At 36.4% G+C, this 21,420-nt stretch overlaps 1 protein-coding gene across 2 annotated transcripts in view; it reads left to right on the top strand.

Annotated features, from left to right (window-relative positions):
* Positions 1–21,420, top strand: part of CD2AP (CD2 associated protein) — a 112,963-nt gene that overhangs the window by 24,124 nt on the left and 67,419 nt on the right. The window contains exons 2-4 of one of the 2 annotated variants that reach the window (XM_060110607.1): positions 7,909–7,971; positions 12,218–12,378; positions 20,463–20,616. In XM_060110607.1, the coding sequence (XP_059966590.1) occupies positions 7,909–7,971; positions 12,218–12,378; positions 20,463–20,616 (378 nt within the window). The remainder of the gene's footprint in view (positions 1–7,908; positions 7,972–12,217; positions 12,379–20,462; positions 20,617–21,420) is intronic. The other variant, XM_060110608.1, reaches the window with a different exon arrangement.

Here is a 21,420-nt window from a genome sequence, read left to right as displayed (position 1 = left end):
TTCCTTTAGTGTCCTTATTTTTGTCTCCCCTGCTGTCTTTGGGTTTACCTAAGAACTCCTTCTCAGATAGAATCTGCATCATGTAACTCTTTCAGTGGTAGTTAACTTATTATAATGGAGCCCCATGGGTATGGTTGTAAGGTGCTGGGAAGAGGAAGCATCCTATAATCTTACAATTAAATCTCAAACTACTGGTGGGTCTGTGTCCTGGGACTGTGATGTCTTTCTTATTTCCCCACCCCTCACCTCTCCATGTGAGACAGAAAGGTAAGAGGGGACTGGAATCAGAGAAATGCCCTTATACCCTTTCCACAGGTGGGATCAGGACCTGGTGGAGTCTTTTTCCTGGAGAGTAGGTCTGTGTTTTGGGTACTGGTTATTTCACAATGAATTACTTTCCCTTACCTCTCTGCCAGAACCACAAGGAGATCTTTATAGGCTCTTCATTGTGAGAACCTGGTGGGGTTCCTGGAAGTAAAACCCACAAAAGGGTGGGGGCTCCCCTGAGACTGTGGCCCCCAGAATTTTTCTACTCTCATGCTAGTCCATATTTAGCCTCCAGCAATTCATCAAAGGTTTTGTTTTCAGTTTTTGTAGTAGATTGACTTTTTGCCCCCAAAATGTTATGTCTAAGTTCTAAGTCCTGGTATGTATGAATGTGATGTTATTTGGAAATAGAGTCTTTGCAGATGTAGCTAAGGATCTTAAGATGATACCCTAGATTTAGGATTGGCCATAAATCCAGTGACTGGTGTATTTATGAAGAGTAAGGAGAAAGAGGTTTGAGACAGACACAGAAGGGGAGGGCCATGGAGGCAGAGGTTGGAATTATGCAAGCCAAGGAATGCCAGAGGTTGCTGGCAGCCCCTAGAAGCCAAGATAGAGGTGTGGAGCAATTCTATATCCGTCTTTAGAAAGATCCAACCCTGATGATACCTTGATTTTGTACTCTGGCCACCAAAGCTATAACTATGAGAGAATAAAATAGTTTTATTGTTTTAAGTCACCTAGTTTGTGATAGTTTGTTATGACAGCCCTGGGAAGCTAGTACAGTGTTCTTACCAGTTTATGACTCCAGTGGTTTCTACTTGAGATGATCTAGTAGATCTTAGCTGTGACTCTCTGGATATCCCTGTCTCTCCGTATCTTGAGGTGGTGGTTTGCCCTGTGTCCTCAATTCTCTGATGTGTCCAAGGAAAGTCACTGATTTTCCATTTGTTTAACTTTCTTCTTGTAAGGGTGGGAGTGACAGTTTCCAAGCTTCTTCCATGTTGGAGCTGAAACTGCAAGTCAGGTTTGTTTGTTTGTTTGTTTGTGTCTAGCATTTTTATACTGTATTATTTTAGTGATTACCACATGCCCTTTTCACTTTTAAAAATCTAATATTAATTGCTACCTTTACTCTCCTTCTGTACCATGCAGGGATCTTAGAATACTTTAACTCCTGATTTATATAGCTGTTGTTATTTTAATCTTCCTAATACTTAAAATTTCCACATCCTCCCCCTCCCTCTTCCTCCTCCTCCTTTTTCATCTTATTTATGTTTTTGTTGTTGTTGTTGGGGTGTAACTGTCATATAACAGTATATTAGTTTCAGGTGTACAACATAATGATTTGAAATTTATATGTTTTGAGAAATGATCACCACAGTAAGTCTAGTTAGCATCCGTCACCATACATAGTTACAATTTTTTTTCTTTTTTGCGGTATGCGGGCCTCTCACTGTTGTGGCCTCCCCCGTTGCGGAGCACAGGCTCCGGACGCGCAGGCTCCGGACGCGCAGGCTCAGCGGCCATGGCTCACGGGCCCAGCCGCTCCGCGGCATATGGGATCCTCCCAGACCGGGGCACGAACCCGTATCCCCTGCATCGGCAGGCGGACTCTCAACCACTTGCGCCACCAGGGAGGCCCTAATTTTTTTTCTTTTGATGAGAACTTTTAAAAGATTTACTCTCTTAGCAACTTTGCAGTATGCAATATAGTTTTATTAACTATAGTCGCCATGCTGTACATTACATCCCCAGGACTTATTTATTTTATAGCTGGAAGTTTTGATTTTCATTTCCCTGATGATTAGTGATGTTAAGTATCTTTTCATGTACCAGTTGACTATCCATATGGATTCTCTGGAAAAATGTTTATTCTGATTCTCTATTTTTAAATCAGACTGGTTTTTTCTTTTGCTATTAAGTTGTATGAGTTCTTACGAACCCCTTATAAGATATATGATTTGCAAATATATTCTCCCATTCTGTAGGTCATCTTTTCATTTTGTTGATGGGTTCCTTTCTGTGCAGAAGTTTTTAGTTTGATGTAGTTCCATTTGTTTATTTTTCCTTTTGTTGCCTTTCCTTTTGATGTCAAATCCAAAAAATCATCCCCAGGACCAGTGACAAGGAGCTTACTGCCTATGTTTTCTTCTAGGAGTTTTGTGGTTTCAAGTTTTAAGTTTAAGTCTTTAATCCATTTTGAGTTAATTTTTTCTTATTTTACTCAGTGTTTATATGCCTATATATTTACCACTCTTTTACTTTTCTTTCCTTTGTGCATCTCTTTCTGGATATTGGATGTGTTCCCCTTTTCCTGCTGTGCTCAGAAAACACCTTCAGAGTTTCTTTCAGTGTGGCAAACTCTGCTTTTTGCTTGTCTTTTTTTTTTTTTAATACAGCAGGTTGTTATTAGTTGTCTATTTTATACATGTTAGTGTATACATGTCAGTCCCAATCACTCAGTTCATCTCACCACCACCCCCCGCCGCCGTCACTTTGCCCACTTGGTGCCCATATGTTTGTTCTACATCTGTGTCTCTATTTCTGCCTTGAAAACTGGTTCATCTGTCCCATTTTTCTAGATTGCACATATATACATTAATATACTATATTTGTTTTTCTCTTTCTGACTTATTTCACTCTGTATGACAGTCTCTAGATCCATCCACGTCTCTACAAATGAACCAATTTCGTTCTTTCTTACGGCTGAGTAATATTCCATTGTATATATGTACCACATCTTCTTTATCCATTTGTCTGTCAATGGGCATTTAGTTTGCTTCCATGACCTGGCTATTGTAAATAGTGCTGCAATGAACATTGTGGTGCATGTGTCTTTTTGAATTATGGTTTTCTCTGGGTATATGCCCAGTATTGGGATATCTGGGTCATATGGTAATTCCATTTTTAGTTTTCTAAGGAACTTCCATACTGTTCTCCATAGTGGCTGTATCAATTTACATTCCCATCAACAGTGCAAGAGGGTTCCCTTTTCTCCACACCCTCTCCAGCATTTGTTGTTTGTAGATTTTCTGATGATGCCCATGCTTATCTTTTTGCTTTTGTTTTGAAGAATATTTTCTCTGGTACAGACTTTACGATTTGCAGTTATTTTCTTTCTGCATTTTGAAAATACAAAACTGCTGCTTTCTGGCTCCTGCTGTTGCTGCTGAGAAGCCCATTTAAGTGTTGCTTCTTTGGTAACCTTTTAAAAATGTGTCTCTTCTAAGATATATTTTTTTCCCTCTTTGATATTTTGTGATTTTACTATGTTGAGTGGCAGATTTCTTTTTATTTATTCCGTTTGGAATTGCTTAGACTTCTTGACTTCATGGGTTGATGTCTTTTATCAGTTTGGTGAGTTCATAGCTATTAACTTTTCAGATAGTTTTTATTTTCTCCTTCTGGGACTCCAATTAAACATGGTAGACTGTTTTAGTATATCTTCTATGTCTGTTACATTCTCATCTATATTTTTGTCCCTCTTGACTGCATTTTGGTTAGTTTTTGTTGATATTTACCTGTCTGCCCTTTAGCTAGTTTTCTGAAGCTGTATGTAATATACTTTTAAACTCATCCACTGAGTTTCTTTTTTTGGTTATTGTCTTTCTCAGTTCTAGAATACCTATGTGGTTCAAGTTTGTTTTCTCACTATTTGCAGTACTGAGCTTTGTGTCAGTTTTTCAATCTGTAATTTATATCTTTGAACATGGTAAATGTTATTGTTTTAAAGTCTGTGTCTGATAAGTTCAGTATATGGAGTTCATTGAAATGTTTCTGTTGTTTCTTGTTTCTCTAGGTACTTATTTATGATGTTTTTGCATTTTACATGCCTGGTTATGTTTCCTTGTCTCTGGATGTTGTAGACTAAAAATATATCTTGACATAATTTTATGTCTAGGTTATCTTCTCCCAGAGAGGATTCTGGTTACTTCTCTTTTGTCTTGAACTACTTGAATGGTATGAGGTTTCCTGAGTCATCCACATAACATTAAACTGGGCTGCGGTGCTTGGGTGCAGTTATTTAGGGTCCTTTCCCAAAGTGTTCATGTAGATTCTCAGAGTTACCACCCTCGATAGTTGCTGAACTCCACTCTCAAATCCTAGAACGGCAAAGCTGCTGAAAGTGCCGCTTAGCCTCTGTCATGTCTTTAGAATTGGAAAATACTTTCCAGAGTGAAAGTAGCCCCAGTATCGTAGTTAATTCTCTGGGTTCCAGTTCTCACTTCAGTTTCACCTGATAACATATATTTTTAGTAATTTAGTCTGTCTAAGAAGGTGATTTTTATATTTCGTCCTGCTTTTTTAGTTGTCTTCCTGTGAGGGTTGGTCCAAATTATAGAGTGTTCTTTTATTTTGAGTCTTTTTTGATGCCATATTTTAAAATCTTTATTACCCTGCAGATCACATAAATCCTAAAATGTGATATGTGATTAATTTGGGTTGCTTTCTTCACACTATAAAAATAAACTGTTAAGTAGCTAAAGTAATTTAAATTTTACTTTCTCTTTCATTGGTAGTCACATTTGAAATGAAAGATGAATAATCCACAAACAAAATGTGTAATCTTAAATGATCGGTTTCATAGAGAGTAGGTCAGGTAGAAAGAGCCATTAGTGATAGACAAGGGTCTGTATACCTTATACATCCTAGAGTGTTTTTCAGGATGTACACATTATCTTCTTTTTTTCTTTTTTCCTCCCAAATGTTTTTCGTCAACATTTATTTCTTTACTTTAAGCAAGCACTTAAAGTGAAGAGAATTAGTCAGTCAAACACAATTGTTTTAAATAGTGGAAGAGTTTTGTTTAGTTTGAAATATAAACGTTTAATTTGCTTTGCAATGTACCAGTTTTCAATGAAAGAATGAGTTCTTTGAGTTTGCACAATATGGAGGGTGATGATTCTTGGAATGATGGCCTGCATGCTAGTTTGTATAGCAAACTCATGAATTAAATGAGTTTTTATTTAAACAGTTTTAACTTTTCTGTAAATACAATTGTTACATACTGTCTAGTGAGCATCAGTGTTTTTTTAGTAACTTATTTTTACCCAATTATTATATGTTTATTGTAGAAAAATGCCAAGGTGTGGGTTATTGTTTATAAGAATGCCCTCACTTCTGACAACTGCAGATTTGGGGGGTTCCCACGACTGCCCTCATGTTTGGCAATTTGCTGGAAGGGCTTGCAGAACTCATTGAAAACTGTTATACTCTTGGGTATGGTTTATTATAGTAAAAGGATACAGATTAAAATTGGCCAAGGTGGGCTTCCCTGGTGGCTCAGTGGTTGAGGGTCCGCCTGCCGATGCAGGGGACATGGGTTCGTGCCCCGGTCCAGGAGGATCCCACATACCGCAGAGTGGCTGGGCCCGTGAGCCATGGCCGCTGAGCCTGCGCATCCGGAGCCTGTGCTCCGCAACGGGAGAGGCCACAACAGTGAGAGGCCCGCGTACCGCAAGAAATTGGCCAAGGGGAGAGAAGCATGAGACAGAGTCCAGGAAGGTTCCAGGTGTGATGTCATTCTCTCTCTCTGAAGTCTTGAACAGCATTAACTCCTGGTGATGATGTATGACAACATGCAGAGTATTGCCAACCAGATAAGCTCACTTGAGTCTTGGTGTCCAGAGTTTTATAGAGAAGATGTAGTTGACTGCCCATGTGACTGACCTTTAGTGTCTAGCCCTTCCAGAGGTAGAACAGATGCTGCATGGTGTGAAGCCCCCAAGATAATGACCTTGTTTGGTAAAGTCCTCAGGTAAACAGAGGTGCCTAAGGAACTCCAGAGTCCTTAAATAAACAAAAACACTCTTCCTAGAGATCAGGATGAGGCCAATTCCTACCCTCTCTTTTGGCTGAGATTAATTCTTTTTTGTTTTAAATATTGGAGTATAGTTGATTAACAGTGTTGTGTTAGTTTCAGGTATACTGCAAAGTGATTCAGTATCTGTTCTTTTTCAGATACTTATCTCATTTAGGTTATTACAGAATACGGAGCAGATTCCTCTGTGCAGTAGGTCCTTGTTCGTTATCTATTTTAAATATAGCAGTGTATACATGTCAATCCCAAACTCCCAACCTACCCACCCCTTTTAATTCTTTACTAAAGATGAAAGAAAGGAGATAACAAACAGCATCTTAGATCCCTTCAGGCATCCATTAACATTTTGGAATGTAACTCTTTATATTTTTCTATGCATATTTTTGTTTCTTCCTTTTTTACAAAAATACGTTGTTACTATACCTATGTTTTATAACCTTTCTTATTTAACATTGTATTGCAAGCCTAATTATGAATGTTTAAAAGGGCAAGAATTTAACCTTATTTACCATATGGTGTTTTCTTTAGGAGAAATAAATTATCTTTGACTCAGTAAACTTTTTAATCATAACACATAGAATCATGAGTTATAAACATATTTGCAATAATATTGGACAAGCCACTTTAATACTTAGTGCTTTTTTTAAAAAAATAAAATCTTATCCAAATAGTATCTGCATATGCTATAAAAATACAAAAGTATTAAAAGACTTAAAATGAAAAAACAGCATTTCCTTGCCTCACTGTTCTCTACTTCTATTCCCATTCTTTAGAGGGAAACAACTTTGAACTATCTTATCTTTCAGTTTTAATTTTTTTGGCTTTTGTATTTCTAAATAACAAGTTTCCCAAGTTTCTATAGCTGTTTTTTGATTTGATACTTTCATTTTTTAACCTTCTGATATGATAGGTAACGATTTAGCTTATTGTAATCTCATATCTGTTTTCCATTTATCTCAATATGGTTTTATTTCTCTCTTGGTTACCTTTCTAAATTCTGAGTATATAGTTATACTCTTATTTTTCTTTTCAGCAAGTAAGATAGTATTTCTGGACTTAGCACTTTGTATGGTGAAGATATTAGTACCTCTATCCTTCTCTTTTTCAACCTCCCTAATCTTTACTTTATACTATAATGTGAAGGCTTGTTAACATTTATATTTTCTTCTGTAACCATAGTTTAGTCTTTTTGTTTTGTTAGAGATTGATTTTCAATGTTAACTCAGAAACTAGTTATTATTTTTATTATGACCGTGGAAATATTTTTCACTGTGCAGCCAAGTAGTATATATGATGATTATATTTTCAACATTGTATAGCTCTTTGCCTTTACAGGAGTTAGTAATCATCTTTAGTTTTTCCTCTCCTTATCTAGCTGTATTGTCTCTTTGAGTTCTAGATTCTTCAGGATAGTATAAAATTTCACAGTCTGTCTCTCATTTCTTTTTGCCACCAAATACCTCCTAGAACTTTCTGTCTCCTGCTTAATCTAGACTGTTTGTTCCTTAGATTTGTTGCACAATTGCTATCTTAGAACTTTTCTCACTCTAAGCCTGGCTCCACTATTTCTTGAATTTTGTATCCTCCTCTGTTTTGGTTCTTACTAGATAACATCATGTAATTGCATATGTAGGAGTTAATTTTCTTTGTCCTTGTCTGTGTGAAAATGTTATAACCTATACTTGTCTGTTGATTTGACTGAGTATGGAATTCATTTTCCTTCAGTACTTAAGTGGCTTTGCCTTTTTATTTTTCTTCTTCTAGAATCTGGTATTGCCAATGAGAAGTCTCCTAATATGATTCTCATTCTTTTGTAGATGGAACTCTCTCAGAGAGCTTTCTAGGATATGTTTATCTTTGTTGTGAAATTTCACCTAGATGTGAGTACTTACTTTTTTACTTGTTCATTGTACTGGACTCTCACAGACCTCTTTCTATTTGAAGTTATGTTTCATATAGCTTTGGAATATTTTCTTATATTATTTCATTGTCTATTCTCTATTTTTCTCTTTTTTTCCCCCCTAGAACTGTTAATTGGATGTTGGATTGTCTGGATTGATCATCTGTGTCATATTTGCTTTCATATTTTCTTTATGTCTCTTTCCTTTACCTTTTTTTGTAAAGGTTTTTGGGTTTGTCTCCACCTCTGCAAAAAAAAAAAAAAAAAAAAAGACATTTTGGAAGATGTATTTCCATATGCTTTTTATTTTCTCATTTCTTTTTTCATAGCATTCTGTTCTGATTTTATGAACTTTATTACATCTCTTGAAGATAAAAATTTGTACGTGTTTAAATCCTTTTTAATTTTTAAACATTAAGGTGTAGAAATGTTTAAAGTACAGTACAAAGAATTTTTTCCTGACTTATGCCTTTCTCCTGAATATTTTAGTATTTTCTACAATCAGGATCTTCTCCTACTTAATCACAATTCAGTTATAAAATTTAAGAAGTTAACATTTATTTTTGGTTTCTTACTTTAGTCAGTGGGGTATATTCTATTACAGTCATTATTTACTTTGATGCTCAGATTGTCCTGATTTGGTGAGTAGGAGCCGTTCTGATATCACTCTCTGTGTCCTTTGGCATCACCTTATCTTTTTTGAGAACTTGTTTGCTTTCTGCCACAACACCATGTTTCAGGCTTATTTTGTACTTTTCCTGCCTTAGCCCTGGAATTGCCTATCTTCCCAAGGATTCCTGGTTCCTTTCAGTAGAAAATGGTTTTTAGAAGATCTCGGCATTAGGTTTGCTCATTGCCATTGGAATGTTGTAGTTTCAGGCCCTTTCAGTGGACAGAGCTTGTGTGTGTGTGTTTTATATATATGTGAATGTCTACGTATTGAAAACCATGAGTTCATGATGATACTTCTCATTCCCGTTTAACATCACAGGATCAAATGAAGCCTTTTCCCTTTATATTTGTAACTCCCTTTCATAGAGAAACTTGGCTTCCATTATCCTTAATATATTTACTTATTTGATTAATTCCCCTGGATGTAATCAGTCTTCCATCTCTGCTGTCACCCCACCCTTATATGGACACTCTTTTCTTCTGTGTGGGCTGTTAGTCCCCACTCTAGGTTGCCTCCACCCTCCCACATCTCTGCATGGAAATCTGGCCCTACCCCCAACACCATTTGGCCTCTGATATTTCTCATTAAGCTGCCATCAGCTTGGATGCCCTCACCACTGTGATTGGGTGCTGGCACACCATATCATGTTGCCTCTGCATGAATGCCTTCCTCACCCTACCTTAGAGTTCTGATAGGCTGCACTAGGGGAGGCTCCATAGATGGACACCCTTCTCACCCTACTTTGGCTCTGATAGCATCACTACCACCCCTCCCCCAGCTTTGGATACCTTCTTTGCTCTTTTTGGCCCCGTCTTCTCACACCTTCTCAGACTCCTTCCCAACCTTGGCCTCCTCTCCCTGCACTATGCTTTTCTACACCTAATAACTTTAAGACTGAATAATTCTGGAAGGGGAGAGGTGGGTGTATATTTCATCCAGGAGTAATTTTTCAATTTATCATGGTCTTTCATGATTAACTATTGTGTACTATTCATATTTATGAATAAACAATAAATAAAAAGCCAATTGGGAACTCTGTTTATGTAGGTAGGACTTAAGTTTTATTTCAGAATTAGTAAGTTGGGAGCTGCCCATTGCTCTGGAGACCTCTAAATTCTGGAAATCAGTAGTCATTTTTCTAAGAAACCATCACATTTTCTAAGAAACCATACTAGTTTCCCCAAACTATTTTGTGTGTGTGTGTGTGTGTGTGTGTGTGTGTGTCTGAGATGAACCCTTTAGTTTTTTACCTTTGAAAAAAATACCTGCCTGTATAGCATTATTGTCTCAGAGTTATTGTGATTGATAATGAGTGTCAGCTCTTCCATACAGGTATTAATTTCCCTGTTTTCAGTTCTACATTTCCTATGAGCACTCCTTTTCTGTATTTCTAGCCTTTTTGGGGTTCTGGAGAACAGTTTGATGTCTCAGTTATAGTTTCCTTAAGTTCTCTGGGCTTCTGGCTTTATCAGTTATGGATCCATTTTCACAAATTTAAAAAATTTCTCACTAGTTCCCTTCTCAGGTTGGGATGTTTTCAGCTGCAAATACAATCCCATCTAGAATTTATTTAAAAGTTAAGAAAAAACTACTTCTATAACAAGAAATCTAAAGGTATTGGAGATAAAGGGTTGGTTAACTTAGCAGTTTAATGAATCTAGCAAAGATTCAGGCCATTTTCATCTTTCTTCTCTTCTAATCAGATCTGCTGTTTTTCTTGTCTCAACTAGTTGTAGCAGTTTTGTCCATTACATTCTCACTGAAGAACATCCAGAGTCTGCAGGAGTACATTCCTTCCTTGTGTTTTGTTTATAAGGTCAAATGAAACCTTCCCAGAACCCCTGGTTACATTGTATTGGTCAGTCGATCCATCGCATGTGTATTTGAAAACCAGTCTCTGTGTCTGTGTGTGTGTGTGTGTGTGTGTGTGTGTGAGAGAGAGAGAGAGAGAGAGAGAGAGAGAATATGAATGGAATTAACTGTCTATTAACTAACTATTTCAACTATCTTTAGACCTTTGCCTCTTTGACCTGCAGTGTTAGTATCCTGGGACCTACTCAGTCAGTCTGCATTTAAGCAAGATTCCCAAGTCAGCAGGATGACTTGATTGTACGTTAGTATTTGAGAAGTGCTGGTCTAGAATAGTTAAGATTTAACCCCCTAGGACTGAGAGAGAAGCCTCATTTGTAAAAGTACAGGGTCTCCATATACCTGAACAAAATCAAGGTTCAGTGATAAAGGAAGAAGGGAGAGGAGTCAGTGTGGGAATGGCTGTTGGTTTGGCAGCCAGCAGTGTCTGCCCATACTCCCTTTCCTTTTTTTTGGTTGTAGTGTGTGTGTGTGTGTGTGTGTGTGTGTGTGTGTGTGTGTGTGTGTGAGTGAGCTTTTTTCTTATCATTTTTATAGGAGGAAGAAAAGATGAATGGAGGTATGGCTAGTGAAAATGTTAATGCTATGTGTATATGATGTCCTGTAACCTAAAATCTTATATTTAAAAGAGGTGAAATGGATCCTTAAGAGTCTTCATTTCAGGGCGTATTCATTTTCTACTGTTCTGTGAAAAATATTGCCACAAACTTAGTAACTTAAAACAATATACATTTATCATCTCACAGTTTTTGTGATTCACCGGTCTGGGCATGGCTGAGTCCTTCACAAGGCTGCAGTCAGTGTATTGATCAGGGCTGGGTTCTCAACTGGGGAAGGATCTGCTTCCAAGTTCACGTGGTTGTTGGCATCATTCAGTTCCCTGTGGGCTGTTGGACTGAGGGCCTCAGTTTTTTGCTGGCTGTCAGGCAGAGACCTCCTCAGTTGCTTGCATGCGGCCCTCTCCGTAGGCCAGCTCAATAAAGCATCTTGCATCTTCAGAGCCAGCAAGTGACAGAGTTTCCTAGCAAGGTGGATGTTACAATCTTATGTAATCACATACAGATCCATCCTCTTTGTCATATTCTGTTGGTTAGAAGTCAGTCATAGGTCATGTTCACACTTAAGAAGAGAGAATTACATAAGGACATGAATATCAAGAGATGGGGGGCTTCCATGGTGGCACAGTGGTTGAGAGTCCGCCTGCCGATGCAGGGGACACGGGTTTGTGCCCCAGTCTGGGAAGATCCCACATGCCGCGGAGCGGCTAGGCCCATGAGCCATGGCCACTGGGCATGTGCGTCCGGAGCCTGTGCTCCGCAACGGGAGAGGCCACAGCAGTGAGAGGCCCGCATAATGCAAAAAAAAAAAAAAAAAAGAAGAAGAGATGGGGATCGTGGGAACCACCTTAGAGTTTGTCACAAAGGATCTCTAGCTGACTGGAAAAATAAGTGACGATGTAAATTGCACGTTGTGTTGAGGTTCCTGCTTAAAACTGGTACTGTGCATTATACTCAGGCAATCAAGAAATCTGCTGACATAGCCAAATATTTAAAACTGAGGTAAGCTTTGATGGTACCTTTGTAATATTATCATTGCTAAACAGTTTCCTTAGTTTTAAGTTTATTAACATGGTTAATAGTATTTCATGAATTAAGCTTTAGATGTTTCTTTCTTTTTTTTTTAGTTGACTATATTGTGGAGTATGACTATGATGCTATACATGATGATGAGTTAACTATTCGAGTTGGGGAAATCATCAGGAATGTGAGAAAACTACAGGAGGAAGGATGGCTAGAAGGAGAACTAAATGGGAGAAGAGGAATGTTTCCTGATAATTTTGTTAAGGTAAGCATTCTCAGTTAAATTCCTAGCTGTTGCTTCACAGGATTCATTCATTCATTCATTCATTCATTTATCTATCTATCTATCTATTTATTTATTTATGCCTGTGTTGGGTCGTTGGGTCTTCGTTGCTGTGCACGGGCTTTCTCTAGTTGCGGCGAGCGGGGGCTACTCTTCATTGCGGTGTGCGGGCTTCTCATTGTGGTGGCCTCTCTTGTTGCAGAGCACGGGCTCTAGGCACAGGGGCTTCAGTAGTTGCAGCATGCGGGCTCAGTAGTTGTGGCTTGCAGGCTGTAGAGCACAGGCTCAGTAGTTGTGGTGCACGGGCTTAGTTATTCCACGGCATGTGGAATCTTCCTGGACCAGGGCTTGAACCTGTGTCCCCCCACATTGGCAGGCAGATTCTTAACCACTGTGCCACCAGGGAAGCCCAACGTTTGAGCTTTGAAGCAGCTTTTTTATGAGCTTTATACTGATTCTGGAGGTGCTACAGGTTATTATATGATCTGTTATTGTTACAGTGTTTTTACTTTAGTGCTTTAAAAAATAAGTGAGTATGTTTACAGAAGATGTCTCAGGTGCTGGTAAGTGAATTGCTGTTCCTTATATTTTTAAATTTAAAGTGGAATTTTGGTCCCTTTTGAAGAGTTCTCGGAGCTTAATAATGTGTTTTAGGCTTTTTGATATAATAAGGAACAAGGAAACAAAAGTTATTCACACTTAATCTGATAAGTGAATAAAAATCATTTGGTTGTTTTTTCTTTGTTTTGACTTAAATTTCTAGCAGTTTTTTTACTCGTTTAGAAAAAAATTTAAATCATTGCACCTCTTTTTTCTTAAATATTACGCAGTTTGACAACTTATCTTGCGTTCAAAATGTTTGTTTTCATTTTATTTCTAGATTTCATAGGTTAAATGGTTAAGTAGACATTAAATCTTTAAACTTATATAACATCTTTTAAAAGGTACTTTTAAAGAAAACTTAAGTAGTAATATGGGGAATAAGATGATGATGAGATGGCTACCTTGGAATGGTCTCAGTGATTCTTTTTTGTTTGTTTTTTAAATATCACATTCTGATTAGTTTTAAAATCTTATTCCACTATCTCCATATAAAGGATATTATTTGAATGAAGGAAATGACAATTTGATTTTATGTAAATTCCTTACTTTATGAAAACTGTTAGTTTGCTTAGATAAACCTCAGTGATGTTTTCAAGTATTAGGAGATGTATTGGTGACTCTAGTAGAACAGTTCAGGAAGCTAGCTTTATATCAGAAGAACGTTTGGTGCTTGATTTACTTTCATTAATTGGAAACACGTTAGAGGAGAAACAACTCTTGCTGATATCAGAATACTAAATGGAAGATAACTTATTGGGAATTACAACAAAAACAATATATGAAACATCGAAGTTGTCTATAGTTATTTGTGATACATCTTAGTACCTTTTTTATTACATACTGTCAGACATTAACTGTACACACTGATTAACAGCAATTTGTTCTGAGGTTTGGGTTATTTTTGATAATATTTTGAATCCCATGTAGACTATATTGATTGAGTTAGAGAAATAGTTCAATAGGTAATGCTAGAAAAGACATGTAAGGATTTAGATTTAGTGTGTACTCACACAACTAACACCTTTCTCTAAATGCCCTAGGACAATTTGTGGGCACATCAAATTCTTTATTAAAAAAAAAATCAGTGAAGTAATACAGGTTGAAACAAAATTCAAACAGTATAGAAAGTATCTACTGTGAGAAGTACATTTCTTTCCTATAACTCTTTCCTAACCGCCTTCCACTTTTAGGGATTTGGTAGATATTTTAAAGACTGTTTTCTATAGAAAATGATTTAAACTGAATTATTTGTACCCCCTCTTCCCTTTACATCCTGTTTTTCATACCACAAATTTAAATTCGAGGCATTATTATATACATCATGTTAATGTTTACCTTGGACTTACCTGGAAAGTTAAATTTTAATTTTTGCCCTTAAAGAGTTAATAAATTTCTTTCTGCTAAGATATTTTAAGTTGTAGAAATAATTTAAGCCAGGAAACCTTGAGTGTCAGAAGTTAGACTTCTGGGATATCTCCTGGTTTTGCTTTGTGGATCAGTACTCATTACCTGCTTGTCAGTGTCAGCTGTGACCTCAAGGAGTCTAGCAGCTTTGAGAGAAGGGTCTCCATGTAGGCCTGATGTCTTTTGAGTCATAGATACTCTAGCCCTCATTCCCTGCAGTTCTTATCCTAAAACTCTTTCATCCTAGGGCTGAAAGCTCAAATAACATTCTTGAATTACCAAAACTAGTATGAAAAGTATGACCATCATAAACTTTGGGGGCATTTTCAGTCCACTTCAGTAAGTGTTGTGTGTCTGAAAGAATATGGTTAAGAGAAGGGTTCTTTATTTAGTGTTTTTCCCACTCTACTTCACTTGGCTCTCATTAACATTCTTGTGACAGAAAAAGGAAAGGAGTAGGATGCCATTGACAATGAATGTGCATAACTCTCCCCTCCTTTCCTATTTTTGCCTTTTCCAAATTGGGGAGGGGCTGCTGAAATAGGGAGGCCCTTTGTTAAAATTAGAGAGACAGCAATTATGTGGAGAATAGCATATTTGAGGGAGAGAATAAGTTGAGAAACTTGCAAAATAGCCCTGGTATATTATATCTGTCATTGTTTTCCTTGCAAATTTTGATATGTTGGCACTCAGAAGGTACATATTGATTTCATATTATGTAGATTTTCTCCTGTTGGTCATTTCTCTTTAGACTTAAGGGTTTTTTGTGGATATCTATTTAATTTAATTGTAATAAAAATGGAAATCTAATGACTCAAGGTAGTTCCTCTGGATCATACCTTATATACTATCACTTATATTCTGAAAAACAAAATGAAAATTTTAGGAATGAGGTAAACCACTTTGTTATGTTGGAAACCTAATTTTTCAATTGTGGGTCTAATATTGAATCAGTCAAAGCTAAAACAGTGGGCATGTATCAAATAAATATTTAATCCTGCTTATTTTTCTTTTCTGTAGTAATATCACTCTTCCATATCTTCTGATTTATGCTTCTGTAAAGTGGAAGCACTAGTTTTATATAACACTTCTAGAAATCCTGAATGTTAAATTAAAAATAAGTGTAGTCCCCCTCACCCATCCATGGTTTTGCTTTCCGAAGCCTTACCCACAGTCAACTGTGGCCCGAAAATATTAAAACAGAAAATTCCAGAAATAATTCATAAGTTTTAAATTGCGTGCCCTTCTGCCTAGGATGTGAATCATCCCTTTGTCCAGCATATCCTACCCATCACTTAGTAGTAGCCCTCTTGATTATCAGATCAACTGTCACAGTATTGCAGTGCTTACATTCAGGTAACCCTTATTTTACTTAATAATGGCCCCAAAGCTTAAGAGTAGTGATGCTGACCTTTCAGATATGTGAACGGAAGCCGTAAAGTGCTTCCTTTAAGTAAAAAGATGAAAGCTTAATAAGGAAAGAAAAAAAATATCATGTGCTGAGGTTGCTACAATCTATGGTAAGAGTGAATCTTCTGTCTGTGAAAATGTGAAGAAGAAAAAAGGAATTCATACTAGTTTTGCTGTCTCACCTCAAACTGGAAAAGTTATGGTCACGGTGTGTGATAGATGCTTAGTTAAGATGGAAAAGGCATTATATTTGTAAGATTTTTCGAAAGAGAGACAGAAATGACATTCACATAACTTTTATTAGAGTATATTGTTATAATTGTTCTATTTTATTATCAGTTGTTAATCTCTTACTGTGTCTAATTTATAAATTAAACTTTATCTTAGGTATGTATATATAGGGAAAACCATAGTATATGTAAGACTTAGTACGGTCTGCATTTCCAGGCATCCACTGGGGGTCTTGGGACTCTGTGGATAAGGAGGGACTACTGTGTTCCTCAGATTTTAATTAGCATAAGCAGGACTGTAACTCTGTTTAGGGATTTGGTGATTAAGATATCTGTCTATTCCATTTGAGAAGTAAAAGGAAGCTTTTGCCATCTAATCTGGTTTTTATTATTCTTTGTGACCTTTGCTTCTATGTTGTAGAGGGTAATTGCTTTCTATTTTCTGATCATGGTCATGTACTGGCCATGATCAGATAACCAAATTGTAAAATAGATATATTTCAACATGAAGGAGTGGTTTGTGAATCTTGTTGATTGGTTTTTTTTATCTGTTTTTGGTTAGTGTAATCAGAATTATGTATATTTGATTACCTTAGTGGATGGAGAGTAACTATATCTTCTCCAGCCTTTTTAAAGCTACCCCTCATTTGCTTATATTTCTCGTCTTTTCCTTTAATTTGCTACTTCATACTCCTTATCCTACTTTCTTATCCTTATGAAACCAAGCAAATCAATATAGTACATTCTTATCTATATGGAGATTATCCACATTGTATTTTTTTCTTTGCCAATTTTGTATTGACATTACCTGTTGCGTAGGAGGCTTCCCTCATTTGTAGAATGAGATTTAGTTTTTTTGAGTTTGCTTTCTCAATACATGATACTTTCTCAAGTGAAGACACCTCTTTTACTGCATCTCCTGAAGTCATTTTCAAAGTCAGTAAAGGAAGCAAAGTTTATAGGAAAGAGATGCTATAATGTTAATATGTATTTTATTTACTGGCTGATTAGGTAAAAGGAAACAAAGGGCAGAAGAAGGAAGAAACACTGGAAGCCTTAGTAACACCTCATAGATACTCAATATAATTGCTATTTAAGATGATAGCCAAAGAGTAATTTAGAGGTAATATGTGTCCAGGAACGAGGGAAGAGAATAGGTTGATGAGACAGAGAGAGAGAGACAGAGAGACAGAGAGAGAGTTCGTGTGTGTGTGTGTGTGTGTGTGTGTGTGTGTGTGTGTGTGTGTGTGTATCTGGTGGTAGTAGATTGTAGCAGGGAGAGTTTCCAGAGGCGGAGGGGGTGGAGCCTAAAGCAGACTTTACCTTATTTGTAATTCTGCTTAGAGCTGAAAGTCGCTTGATACTTTTGATAACATCTTAGTTGGCACTATGTATTTGGAAGGCTGTAAACCTGAGTTTTCCCTATTCAGTGTAGACTGTATATATTTTAATTTTGTTTTCCTTCCCCTTTTGTGTTTTTTGTCCCTAGAAGATTTATTATACCTAATATTCATGGATTTGGTTATGTCTCAGTGAATATTGAAGGTCCTCAAAATGTTTCTAGATCTTGAGCAATATGTTGTATATTAATATTTTTAGAAGCGGGAGACATTGTCATTGTCTTAGTATATCATACTTGTTTATGTGGTTAATTTTTATTAAAAGATAACAAATACCTAGTTATTTAGCTAGCACACAGGATAGAACCAAGACTTATACCCAGGTTGTCTTGTCTCTTGAACCTGTCTGCTGTCTCACATTTGGTCAGATTGGAATTCTTTTCCTACAGGAATAAGATTTGAATATCAAGCCAAGTTCTTGGTCTCCTGTACCAACAATAGCTTTCAGCTTTTTTAGGTTTTATTTAATCTTTTTAAAATGTAGGTAGCCCAGTAGTGGGATTGCTGGGCCATATGGTAGTTCTATTTTTAGTTTTTTAAGGAACCTCCATACTGTTCTCCATGGTGGCTGTATCAATTTACATTCCCACCAACAGTGCAAGAGGGCATATACCCTGAGAAAACCATAATTCAAAAAGAGTCAAGTATCACAGTGTTCATTGCAGCTCTATTTACAATAGCCAGGACATGGAAGCAACCTAAGTGTCCATCGACAGATGAATGGATAAAGAAGATGTGGCACATATATACAATGGAATATTACTCAGCCATAAAAAGAAACGGAATTGAGTCATTTGTAGTGAGGTGGATGGACCTAGAGTCTGTCATCAGAGTGAAGTAAGTCAGAAAGAGGAAAACAAATACTGTATACTAACACATATATATGGAATCTAAAAAAAAAAGTTTCTGAAGAACCTAGGGGCAGGACAGGAATAAAGATGCAGACAGAGAGAATGGACTTGAGGACAAGGGGAGGGGAAAGGGTAAGCTGGGACGAAGTGAGAGAGTGGCATGGACATATATACACTACCAAATACAGAACAGATAGCTAGTGGAAAGCAGCCACATAGCACAGGGAGATCAGCTCCGTGCTTTGTGACCACCTAGAGGGGTGGGATAGGGAGGGTGGGAGACACAAGAGGGAAGGGATTTGGGGATATATATGTACATATAGCTGATTCACTTTGCTGTACGGCAGAAACTAACACAACATTGTAAAGCAATTATACTCCAATAAAGATGTTAAAAATAAATAAATAAATAAAATGTAGGTGGTTCATGAGATGTTCAGGAGAATCCAAAATGAATACTCCTTGGCATGTTGAGGTTGTAAGTACCAGTTTTTACATAGATTTCATATTTTCATTAGATTGAAAAATATTTAGTGCAGTCTGAAACCCGTGAGGTTTTCATATGGTGTGTCATGTATTAATAGCAAATTGAAGTGTTTTTCCTTAAGTACATTACCAATAAAAATGAAGCAGTCACTATAGTGTGAAATGTTTTGTGTGTCTTCTATGATTTGTACTTTAATAATTTTCAGAATTTTTTACCGACTTAACAGTTTTCCCAAAATGGAAAACTTTTTTTCTGTTTGCAAAATGACATGCCTTGTTAAAAAACACAAACAAAGCAAGCATCAGACACTTCTGAACAGTATAAAGAAGTCAAAGTAATCTGAAATCCTACCAGCTAGAGAGTAACAACAAGTTAACATTGCAGTAGACATAATCACCTGGAGATACAGATTCTTTGTTAACTTTATATGTGAAAAATACCTCCTGGTTAGTGATTTGCTTTATTTTCAATGGTTACTTTTAATGAACAGAAACTTAATTTTAATATCAAATGTGTGAAGTAAGAATCCAGTTTCATTCCCTACTCCCTAAATGTGGAGCATTATAAGCACCATGTATTTTAAGATTCAGTTTTTTCCCCCTCACTTTTTGCCTGTTGTAAATCAAGTTTGTCTGTTTATGGACTCTTTATTTTGTTTCATTATCAGTATGTCTGTTTTTATGCCAGTATACACTAATTTATAGTATCATACAGGTTTTCTTTATATCTTGGTTAAAAAAAAAAAGTCCCCTCACTTGCTTTTCACTGAAGTATTTTGGCTGTTCTTGGTCTTTTGTTCTCTACAAATTTAGAACCAGTTTATTTAATTGCTCTCCCAAATCTGTGATATATTTATTCAGTTGCATTGCATCATTGCATCAGTTTTAGGGGAAAATGCTATCTTTATGATAATGAGTTTTCAATCACTGAACATGGCATGACTTCTCTTTCATATGTCTTCTTTTATGTCTTCCAATAAAACTTCATACTTCTTTTCATGAAGATTCACCTATCTTCTGTTAGACCTATGACTTAGGGTTTATCAAACTATAGCCCATGGGCCAAATTTAAACACCACCTATTTTTATAGTGTCCATGAGCTGAGAATGCTAGCTAAGAATTATACAAATAGTTGGAAAAATTTGAATGAAGAACAGTATTTAATGACATGTGAAAAATTATATGAAATTGAAATTTTAGTGTTCATAAATAAAATTTTGTTGGAGCATAGCTCTGTTCATTCATTTAAGCATATGACTGCTTTTGCACTACAAATGGCAGAGTTCATTGTTGCAACAGAGATTGTATGGCTTGCAAATTCTAAAATATTTTACTATCTAGCCCATTATAGAAAAAGTTTGCCCACCCTGACTTAGAATTACTGTTTGTCTTATTGTTTGTTTATGATTGCAGGGTTTCTTTGTGTGTTGGGATAGAGATGGTGTTTCAGCCTCACTTTGTTTACCTCTATTTCTAGTTCTGATAAGACTTAAACTCCTAATAAGTCATTGTTACCAAAGTGTTTTATATTCTTTAGATACGTGTGGGCAGAGAAAAACGTTGAAAACTGTTGATATTATGTTTTATATAATAATCACTGTACCTGGTTTTGGTATTTTACATTTGAGAATTTAATAAAATACAACTTTATTTGCCTATTTGCTGATTTCCCCTTTTGTAGGAAATTAAGAGAGAGACAGAATCCAAGGATGACAATTTGCCCATCAAACGGGAAAGGCAAGGGAATGTAGCAAGTCTTGTACAACGAATAAGCACCTATGGACTTCCAGCCGGAGGAATTCAACCACATCCACAAACCAAAAACATTAAGAAGAGTATGTAAATAATTTTTTTCCTGTTTATTTCAATCAAAATAGAATGTTGTTTTATAACAGTCCATAAGTTATAGTAAGAAAAATTAGCTCAACCTTTTGTAGCAGATTACAAAAACTTCCTGCTTATTCTCATGTTACTACTTATTGGCCCATGTATTCAGTCTTCATCTGGTAATCCAGCATGAGCTGCTGACAACCGTCTGTAGGGATTGTAAATTCAGATATAAGGCATTGTTTTCTTATTAGTCTTACACACTCTATTAAATAGTTAACACTTTGCCTTAAATTTACTTTAATATCATTTATTTAATGGGATGCTAAAATGTCTGCTCATCCTTAAGCAGTATAGATGTAAGCATTTGATAAAACGTTTTCTTTAGTGGCTAGCCATCTGAACATGTACATTCAGTTTTCCAAGGTAGTTGGCCCAGCAGAGTGCTTTTTAAGTATTCAGTGTAAATATGTTAAGAGAACAGTTTAGCATAGAGAGAGAGCACCATGTTTGAAATCAGGCATGAGCTTGAGTCTGTCTTACAACCTTAGATCACGTAAACTCTTGAGTTTTATTTTACTGCTGGTAAGAAAGTTGTAAGAAAAAAAGACTGGTAATATGGCTGTTCTCAAAAACTTAGTCTTGGAAAGACGTACTCAAAAAAGCATTAAATATATACAAAGAAGTACTACATTTATGGGAGCGGATAGTGTTTTAACATAGTAAACCTGAAGCCCCTTGAGAGACTGAATACTGACTACTATGTTCAGTTTGATTTAATAAGTTATAAATGAGTATTTAACCACATTTAT

This window comes from Mesoplodon densirostris, chromosome 10 (genome assembly GCF_025265405.1).
Source record: "Mesoplodon densirostris isolate mMesDen1 chromosome 10, mMesDen1 primary haplotype, whole genome shotgun sequence".
NCBI lineage: Eukaryota > Metazoa > Chordata > Mammalia > Artiodactyla > Ziphiidae > Mesoplodon > Mesoplodon densirostris.
The sequence above is the reverse complement of the archived record's forward strand: the minus strand, read 5'-3'. Positions and strand labels throughout refer to the sequence as shown.